General features: G+C 34.4%; 3 protein-coding genes across 4 annotated transcripts; 2 read left to right on the plus strand and 1 right to left on the minus strand.

Moving 5' to 3' along the window:
- On the minus strand, positions 1–3,442 carry LOC126761265 (RING finger protein 10). Its single transcript, XM_050477292.1, has 5 exons — positions 2,815–3,442; positions 2,228–2,759; positions 1,123–2,171; positions 901–1,055; positions 1–824 (listed from the first exon to the last, which is right to left on the minus strand). Exons 1-5 carry the CDS (start codon positions 2,897–2,899, stop codon positions 330–332), a joined length of 2,316 nt encoding a protein of 771 aa, XP_050333249.1. The 5' UTR covers positions 2,900–3,442; the 3' UTR covers positions 1–329.
- Positions 3,443–3,690: 248 nt separating this feature from the next.
- On the plus strand, positions 3,691–4,873 carry LOC126761272 (peroxisome biogenesis factor 10). The gene is made up of 2 exons (XM_050477305.1): positions 3,691–4,090; positions 4,146–4,873. The coding sequence occupies exons 1-2, from the start codon at positions 3,782–3,784 to the stop codon at positions 4,770–4,772; spliced, it is 936 nt and encodes a 311-aa protein (XP_050333262.1). The 5' UTR covers positions 3,691–3,781; the 3' UTR covers positions 4,773–4,873.
- A 280-nt stretch (positions 4,874–5,153) lies between these two features.
- LOC126761266 (DDB1- and CUL4-associated factor 11) lies at positions 5,154–8,294 on the plus strand. 2 transcript variants are annotated; one of them, XM_050477293.1, is made up of 9 exons: positions 5,155–5,245; positions 5,345–5,760; positions 5,819–6,092; positions 6,178–6,324; positions 6,383–6,970; positions 7,032–7,187; positions 7,429–7,535; positions 7,603–7,752; positions 7,827–8,294. In XM_050477293.1, the coding sequence occupies exons 2-9, from the start codon at positions 5,560–5,562 to the stop codon at positions 7,842–7,844; spliced, it is 1,641 nt and encodes a 546-aa protein (XP_050333250.1). In that variant the 5' UTR covers positions 5,155–5,245; positions 5,345–5,559; the 3' UTR covers positions 7,845–8,294. The 2 variants fall into 2 exon arrangements, with proteins under 2 accessions (XP_050333252.1, XP_050333250.1); XM_050477295.1 differs by lacking the exons at positions 7,429–7,535; positions 7,603–7,752; positions 7,827–8,294 and adding an exon at positions 7,239–7,409 and having other exon boundaries at positions 5,154–5,245.
- The last annotated feature ends 1,512 nt before the right edge of the window (positions 8,295–9,806 follow it).

Consider the following 9,806-nt stretch of genomic DNA (forward strand, 5'->3'; position numbering starts at 1 on the left):
TTTTGCCAATTAGTTGAGTTTATTGCATTCTAATTGTCAGTAATATTTGCACAAATGGCGCAATTCTGTACACTCTATGCATTATATTATTCCGATTAGCAGCGAATTTTAAATTCAATAGTCTACAAGTTGTGGTTCGTTCACAATTTTTAAAACAGAATTTTAGCATTATATCATGTTTGTTCAATTAATAATTCACTCCAAACACATACAAACAAAGGATAACCAAATGAAAAAATAATTCATTTCAATATTGAAATTAAATAGAGTACTTTGAAATAGGTTCACATTACGGTTGAACAATATTAACTCAAAATGTTAATATGTATTTATTTGCCAGCATAGTTTATGCCAGTGGAGAAGAGGGGCGTCATTTTTTTAGCCTTTTTATTCTTTTTACCACCAGCGCTTGCTGTCGCGGTAACAGCTTGCTTCTTTTGTGTTATAGCCATGGCAAGAACATCACCTAAATCTGTACGCATTGGTGTTGTGAAACCAATGTTTTCGGCTAAATAGCCATCAAGCGATTCACATTCACTAGAGCGACCAGAACTTATGGTGCGATTGGTAACGGCTGTGTTGGCCACAAAAGGTTTTGAAGTGGATATATTTTTACCCCAAGTTGATAATTCCTGATACATGTTATTGCTGCTGCTGACAGGCGATGCCAATGTCGGCCAGTATTCTTTTACGTTTGGCGATTCTCCAACTACAGCTACAGTTGAATAAGTTGCTTGAGTTTTTGTCTTGGGTAATGCAATTGGGTTGCTGGTGTTGTTATCCGCAGTAGCGCTGCTGCCGGGAAGTGCCTCTTCAAAGCCCCACTAAGAAAAACGGTTATGATAAGAAAATTAATATTTTAATCATGCTATAGGTAGGAAATATAAACATATTTCTTACTGTTGGAAACTCTTGTGCGGATGATAAGTTCAAATTTGCTGTGCTAGCAATCAGTTTTCCCATTTGACGATCATTAATTTCGTTTATGTGCTTTTCGCGTCGACGTTCTTCGCGTTCGCGACGCTGGCGTTCTTTCTTGCGCATAAAAATATCGTCTAAATGCATTTTGTAATAAAAGTTTAGTATATTTATAATTTCAATAATGTGATTATTTTGGCATACCTTTGAATAGACGTAGTATCTCATTAGATACAAATGGTGGTTGCATATCGACCTCAATAACTGCAAACTGAGCTGTTAGTGGTAAATGACCGAGGCAAGTAAATTTACGGCGGTGTTCTTCATCCATTGAGTGATACTCCTTTTGCAATACACGTGCATTAATTACCAAAGGAGCGTGTTCTAATGCACCATAACATGCTTGTAGCATTTTTACATTTAAAGGATGCAAAAAAATATTTTGCCCATCCACAGATTGGTAAAAATAATAATATTTTGTATGAATGTCTTCATTATCCACGGAGGATAGCGCCAGACTACTAGTATTTAGCGAATTATCATCATTGCTAATGATGCTTTCAGTACCTAATACATCAACATCTTCATAATTTTCATTTTCTTCATTAAGCTTATTGGCAGCTTTATTTGAATGTTCTTCTATATCCTCTTTCATTTCTTCAACTTTCTCTCGTCGTTCCTTTTGCAAGTCCAAAGCTTGCTGTATGAAAATGTATTCTGGACTGGTTGGATCTTGGCCAGCAACCAATTCACGTTGCTCACGATCAATTATATTTAAAATGTCACTGCGATTGGCAATTAAGAATTTTGAAAAACTTTTTGAATCATTTTCGGCTGAAATCAATGGATAGCTATTCATAGCATTTTGATGAGTATTAGCATCATATTTCTCAATCATCATGCAACCTTTTTTGCGACGCATCAAATGGAACGTAATTTCATCGCCAATACTGAACTGACGTTGTTGTTCAATCGTAGTACTTTTCAAATCAGCTGTATGTATAGCTTCATAGCAAATAGGACATTTGCGCCAAGTCTTATCACTTAGCGCTAAATAATGTAAAATACATGGCCAGCAATATGCGTGACCACAACGAGTTAATTTCGCTGCAATAGGTGGATATAAGCAAATGGGACATTGCGGCTCCTCTTCAGTTTGAATATTAATTTGTTCAATAAGATTCCAATCGATTAAATTGTCAGGCGATGAATAGACACTCATATTAATACCAGATTTCACAACAAATTGAAAACTAGAATAAGAAATTTGCATTGTATGACAATTTAAAGTTTTTAAGAAATAACTCACTTAGCTTGTAAGAATTGCTCTTTATTATAACGATGGCGTTTACTCCCGTTACTGGCTCCATGTCGCTTTGTGGCCACAGTTGAACCACTACCACCGTTCCGGCCAAAAACGTTAAAACTAAAAGCGTTGTCAGCGTCACGCGGAGCGTAATGAAAATTGAGCAGATGATTCAAATTCTGCTTTTTGCTCCCTGGTGCGTACACAGAGTTCAATTCGTAGTCCGCATATTGCTGAGACTTTTTTTTGGTCAATGCACCGGTCACCACCGGCTCTACTACCGTGGCTAATCCGGTGCTGGTAGCAGAAACATCTTCAGTCGCGCATGTAAGATTGTCTTCGATAATGAAAGCTTCATTGCTGTTGCTAACATTGCTACCGGTACCGCCGCCACGTTGACGTGGTCGTTTATCGACATTTGGTCGCGCTTTAACTGAAGAGTACTGCTTCGAATTCCGCTGCGAATCGTTACGAGTTGTTGACGGTTGTTCTCGACGTCGGGAATTACGAGGTAAACACTTATTGACTTGTAAATCTAAAAATAAATATCATATAATAATTTCGTAAGGCTAACAGAAATATTTTTTTACCTGAAGACGATTTGCGTAGTGAGGAATCAATTGGTTGACACGCCTTTGAGCGTGCAAAAATGTTTTGAGGTTTTTTGTTCTCCATTGTTATTAAAAAATATTTTAGATGAAGCGCAGCTAGTAGCTGGGTAAAGATGGTTTGGAAACTTGAAATTAAAGGAATTCCTTGACAGCGAACTGTAGTTTATGAAAATTTCTCCAGATGGAGTTTTATGCACTTTATTAATTTTTAGGCGAGACATTTTTACTGAGCCATGATTTTAACTACAAAATACACGAAAAAATAGTCGCGTATATAAGTGAATGCACGAAGTATTTTTTTTTTTTTTTGCAAAAACGAGGAGAAGACTCGTAGGCGAGTAGACCTAGTACATCAGTGGATGACGTCGTCAATTTTTTATGACTTCAGCAACCGTTTTCGGCCTACTTTAGCACAAAGTCTTAGTTTTATCGCACTAATATATTAGCTATTGAATTATTAAATTTATATGTATGTATAAATTTTATGGTAAATATTGTGATAAGAAGGTATCCAAAATCTCTGAAAACTTCAGCTTTTTGCTATTCGGGAACAAAAAGTAAAGCCAGCGAACGACGTCGTGCCAACAATTTTATTACTCGTTAAATACAAAACAAAACAACGAGTACAATTTGACAATGACTGAACATCATGTGTTTGTCAATTAGACTTTTGTGTTTTGCCTAAAGATTAAAAAAGACAACCAAATTAATTTTAAGGAACTTATAAATAATTGATTTTGAGATGCATCTATTAATTGTAATATAAAAAATATGTATACACATATGCAGGTAATCGTCTGAAAAATTATAAATATATGCAACCCTACAAAAACATATGATCCCACTATATTGAAATAAATAATAAATAAAACATGACAGTTGTTATCACTTCGTACTTTGAACAATTTACCACTAGTAATTCTATATTTTTTATAAAAAGAAAGGAATGATACAAGGTCGTAAGTTAATTGGAAAAAATCCATTAGATTTTCGAAATGCTCGAGCACGCCAACCTGAAATTGTACGATCTGTTCAAAAAGATGCCAAATACACAGAAGAACTAACAGAAGATTTCTCGGATCTCCTGCGTTTAACCGGCTCTCGCAGTTGGATAAAATACAACCAACTATGTAAACTCTTTGCCGAAATCAGTTATCATGGATTTGCGTCAATTAGTAATTTACAAACACTTGGTGAGGAATACACTGGTATTATTCAAGTTGATAGTGCATATATGCACATTCCATCCCGTTTGGTATGTGGTGAATATACCCTTTTAAACACTACTCTTTAATAATGAATAATTGCAGTTACAACTAGTTGCAATCATACTGGAATTCGGTGGAGACGCTTTATTTGTTCGAATTTTAGAAAAACTTGAAAAATACATCAAAGATAATGAGGAAATTGTACCGGATGCAAAGGAAAAACTACTAAGGGTGCTACGAATATTGTATTTCTCTCCACAATATATAAAGGCCTTACATAAATCATTATTTTATGTGCGTTCCGGTAAATACCAAATGTCCAAACGTTTTACTGGCTTAAATTACGTCCTAATACGCCACTGGTTACAACCAGAATTTTCATTATATGGATATAAAATACTTGGAGTTATAACATTTCTACAAGTAACTGTGTCATTAATAATAAATGCATACGAATATTGGAAAGAACATAAAAGAAAAAAGTTAGAGAATATAAACAGCTCTTCTAGAAGGTTAATCAACACAGAGAGAAATGCAAATTCCGAAAAGTCTGAGGCGCCACAGTGCATCCTTTGCCTTGATTCACGTACTAATACGACCTTGACGCCATGTGGACATTTATTTTGTTGGAATTGTATACTTGATTGGCTGGATGAACGTGATGAATGCCCTTTGTGCAGAGAAAAGCTAAAGAAGTCCAATGTAATACCTTTACAAAACTATTTATAAAGCTTAATTGTATCGAAGTTGGTATAGGGTATTTTTTGTCATATGAATTAATAAGAAATGGTATTTGTAAGATTTTAAAATAAAAATTTCACCAAGGTTCAGTGTTCCCAGCGTTCCATAGTCTTCTAAAAAAAACATTTCCTGACTTGTTCGTAACAGGCTACCCGAAATTTTTGAAGATGTTTTTTTTTTTTGGTATATATGTATGTATCAATAGGCCGTTACGAAAAATAAACAAAACTACACTGTACAAAATATTTGAGATTTAAGAAAAGTGCTCTAACGCCATTAGTTTTATTTACGAATGAGGGGTTAATGACAACATTAAAAGAATTCGACCCCAAAACGGAAAACGAAAAAAATTATACATCAGGTGGCAACATACCTTTGAGTATTTTGTTTTCTTTGTTTTCACCAGACATCGCAATAGTTGCACTGTTGCAGCTGAACTAAATATTTTCACTACTTGTGAGGTAATTAATATAATTTAGATAAAAAATGTTATTAAACATTTCGCTTTTGAATATTAAACAAATCGTTTATTAATTTGTTTCTGCATTATTATTCCATAGGCGCTGATGAAGAAAACATAAGGATTACTTGTGCAGCGCCTCTATAACATTTGACGAAATCATAAAGTTAGCTGAAAATAAACAACAAATTGAGTTTTTTTTAACAAAAACAAAAAAGTTTATCTGCATATTTTTGAGTACATCTATATATAATATTTAGTTTTGTCTTGTCACCAAGATTAGCATAAAAAACTTTGAAGTAGTTAGTTTCAGGAATGGGTAATAATATTGTGTATGAAATTGACGAAGATGACTTCGATGATGAGGATGTGGACGATATGCTTGGTGAACAATTGAGTTTGGCCGTTGGTACTGTAATGAGTCAACTGGAGCGTCTGGAACGTCTAAATCCCTTGGAAAGACCAACAGCGCGAATGCCTGTGATACGAAAGAAACCAGATTTGCGAACCTTTCGCGTAAGTTGGTACCATATAAGAGTCACATAGTGGTTTTATGATTGTATTTATGTTACAGCACACCATGTTGTACAAAGAAATAAAAGCGTTGTGTGCTTTACCAGCAAACAGCAATCGTCCCAGTGATCGTTGGTCGTTGACTCGTGGTTTGTTTAAACGGGAGAATGGGATAGCCGCTCATCCAGCCGGATCATTTACACCTAATCAGCAACGTCGCATTGCAAATCTATTTGTGCCTAATAACAAGGACCAGCGTTTGATGTCATTGGAAGCCAAGGTTTTCATTTGCAAATTTAATAAAGATGGAAGTAAATTGATTACTGCTTGCCAAGGTATTTTTTTCTTATAAACGTACATATATAAAAATATATTAATGCAATTTCTATGCATATGATTGTGCATTCTTTTATATCTTAGATTCAGTGATTCGCGTTTTTGATTCTTCAAAGGGCACATACCATCGCATAAACCGTATCGTAACGGATATATGTAACTGGAGTATTTTGGATGTAGACTTTAGTCCCTGCGGGCAATACTTAGCATATTCTACATGGTCAGATGCTTGTGAGTTTCAACTAAATATATTTGTTTGACTTATTTTAAATCAATTTATTTCCCTCAGTTTTTGTTTTACCCGTAAATAGTGACGGGAAAGATATGCAGTCTTTCAATTTAAATGCCGAACAATCACGCGCCGGTATATTCTCACTACGATTTTCCCCATGTGGTCAACATATAATCGGCGGGAGTAATAATTCCTTAATTTATGTAGTCGATCGTGAGACACATGCTGTACGAATGATAAATACACAACGAACTCACAAAGACGATATAAATGCTGTTAGTTTTGTAAGCGATCAAGATTCAAATATATTTGTTTCTGGCTGCAATAATGGCGTGTTAAAGTTGTGGGATTTACGGTGTGCTGGTAGCAGTGCCCGCGGAAGAAGCGGTTCAGGTGGTAGTTACAATAATAACAGAAATAGCTGCACTAGCGTCAGACATATGCCAGTGGGCATATTCAAAGGCCACTTGGATGGCATTACTTACATCGACCCACGCAACGATGGGCATTACTTATTAACTAATTCCAAAGATCAAAGCATAAAAATTTGGGACATGAGAATGACAAGTCCCAACAACAAATTAAATAAAGTAATACTGCCACTTATTCCATGGGATTACCGTTGGGATACAGTACCACGTGAATGTCAGTATTCTATCGACATTTTGCTAAATGAATATGGTTGTAAGCTTGAATTTATTTTTAGATTACAATCCAAAAGCAACGTTGGAGGGAGATGTAAGCGTGATGACCTATCGTGGTCATCGTGTTACCAAGAGTTTATTGCGAGCGAAATTCTCCCCAGCTTTACAAACGGGACAGCGCTACATATACACTGGCTGTGGCACAGGCAGAATTATAAGTAAGTTTTCATAGGCTTAACAAAAATACATAATTTTTGTTGTTGTTGCAGCGGCAGAGTTCTGACGACTTTGCAGTCCTCCGCCAGATTAAATTCGGGTCCGTTCCGGTTACGTTGACCCGACTGTTATGGGAACGGAAGACATGACTCTTCAAATATTTCCACTTTTATGTTCATGTTCCTCCATTTAAAAAATCTAACCCATATAAAAATTCTTATATATTTATTGTTACATTTTCAGTATACGATGTGTTGACAGGGCAAATAAAAGAGGCTATTGAAGGACATAAAGATATTGTGCGTGATTTGTCATGGCATCCTGTTCGTTCAGAAATTGTATCTGGATCGGTGGGTTGAGCAATTGCTTCTATATAAGTAATAGCAGTATTTAATAAAAATTAATATACATATGTAGTGGGACTCTCATGTCAACCTGAACACCTTTAAACATAATCCTTTACTGAAACGGCCAAGTTCTGGTTCAGGTTATCAAGGCTCCTTAAGACGCTCCCTCCGTATAGCGCATCAAAACGGTGACTTAGACGATGAGGCTGATGAAGATGAGGTAAATAACGCCAATTTGAAATATTATATTATGACTAAAATAACCTACCATATATGCGTGCTTTTAAATCCTAGCCCGAGCAGTCATGGTAGCAGTCTGCGACATATACATACACTACATTTTTGCCTGAAGAAACTTAAATAATGGAAAGGTGTACGAAAATCAGCATCAGCATATGTATCACAGATATATCTAAACATAAACATTAATACTTTTGACTTTAAACCAGTACATAAATACACATCCATGCGTATATATTTATATATAATTCAGTTAGTTTGTACTCTTATTTTTAAGTGTTGTATGACTTAAAATCATTTTACGTAGAAACATGTAAATATGTAATGTTATGCCAATAGGTGATCTAACTACTTTAAATTAGTGTTCTGTAGCAGTCAAAATTTAACTTCTAATTTTCACTTAGCTGTGAAAATGCGATAGTGCTCTTTGACTGCCACTCTAATTAGGTCTACAACGTTTTGTAACACAACCTAATTGAACAAGTTTAAATTTAATAAAAATGGATTTACTCAGGCCTATAATTAATTTTCATTATTTTCTTAATTGTAACATGTAAAACAGGAACATTTCGTGGTGCGAACTGCATTGTACTGTGGCAGCGAGTCGTAAGTTAACCCTTGCCTACTTAGTAGCATGTTACGACCAAAATTTTGGTATGTTTTGATTACAATTAATCTATCCACTAATCTAGGCACTCACTAATCTAGTATGTCCTCACTATGCTGTTGGAGAAGTTTTTGATATTAAAACATTCATATCGTTTAAAATTTGTTAGAAGAAAACATTGTAATGTCGTATTTTGTTATAAAAGTCGTTTGAATATTTTCCAGTCTCTAAGATTAATACCTAAAACAAAATACTAAACCTAACTGTTCTTCATCTATCGCACTTCCTCAATTTTTGAAAGCCTTCGAATTACCTTGAAAAATTATATGCAAATAACTTAGGCGGAAAACGCTTTAAACTTCTGAATTCTGATCTAAAACGGTTATAAGACAGATATAAAAATACTCTTAACTTCGAAATTTGGTATATATGTATACAGTAATTAACTATTTATCAAAAAAAAAAAATCGAAAAATTATTTTGAAATCCTACTTCCTTCAGGCATGAGAGCTAGGAAAAAGCGATCAATAACCAAATCGTATCGTTAAGGTATGATTTCCAATATAATTTCCACTTCTAATTGAGCTGAGTTAGTTTGCTCATATTTAACAGAAATATATTCTTTATATATTTCAAATCAAATGTTATAATCAATTTAAATATACATACATATGTATGTACATTTGTGTATACAGCTGGTACAAGCTATCATAATTTGCAGGCCAGAAATTGCTTGGCGGTATGTTCAGTGCGTATGTATAAAATTTGTCTGCCACTAAAATTGAAAAAGCCTTTAAACATACATACATATATACATATGTACATATTTCATACCTGTTAACTTAACTGAATCCTGATAATAATGAAAATTTGTATACTCTCAACATAATCGATACTAACTAAAATAGGTTTATTCAAATAATGTTTTCAGATTGCTGACACAAATTGAACACGGTGCTTATCCCGTTAATAACTAAGAGTGTTTCTGATGAAAACTTTTTGAAATCCCAATGCGCTTTCCTTTTTAAAGGATAAAGAAAGACATTGTTTCAATGAGAAGCGAGAATTGATAAAGAAGATTGATATGGCAACAGGACAGCACCTAAATTGAATCGAAGCTTGCCATAAAATGCAATGATAAAGCGAAGAATCGTGAACAACATGTAATAAATCAAGAGGACAGATAATCTATCTTTCGATATTTAAAACATAATTAACCGAAACATCTTCAAAAATTATAAATAAATATAATGCAAATAGGATTTGAAAACAACAACAATTTTGTACTTGCAACACAAAGTATTTTTATTCGCGGAGTGTCACTTATAATGGAAATAATGTATAACTATTAATGAATCACCCCCACATAAAGGCGGCTCTTTTTCGTGCTGTCAAAAGCAGCTTTTACGGGTCTTTTCCAAGATTTG

This window comes from Bactrocera neohumeralis, chromosome 6, assembly GCF_024586455.1.
Source record: "Bactrocera neohumeralis isolate Rockhampton chromosome 6, APGP_CSIRO_Bneo_wtdbg2-racon-allhic-juicebox.fasta_v2, whole genome shotgun sequence".
NCBI lineage: Eukaryota > Metazoa > Arthropoda > Insecta > Diptera > Tephritidae > Bactrocera > Bactrocera neohumeralis.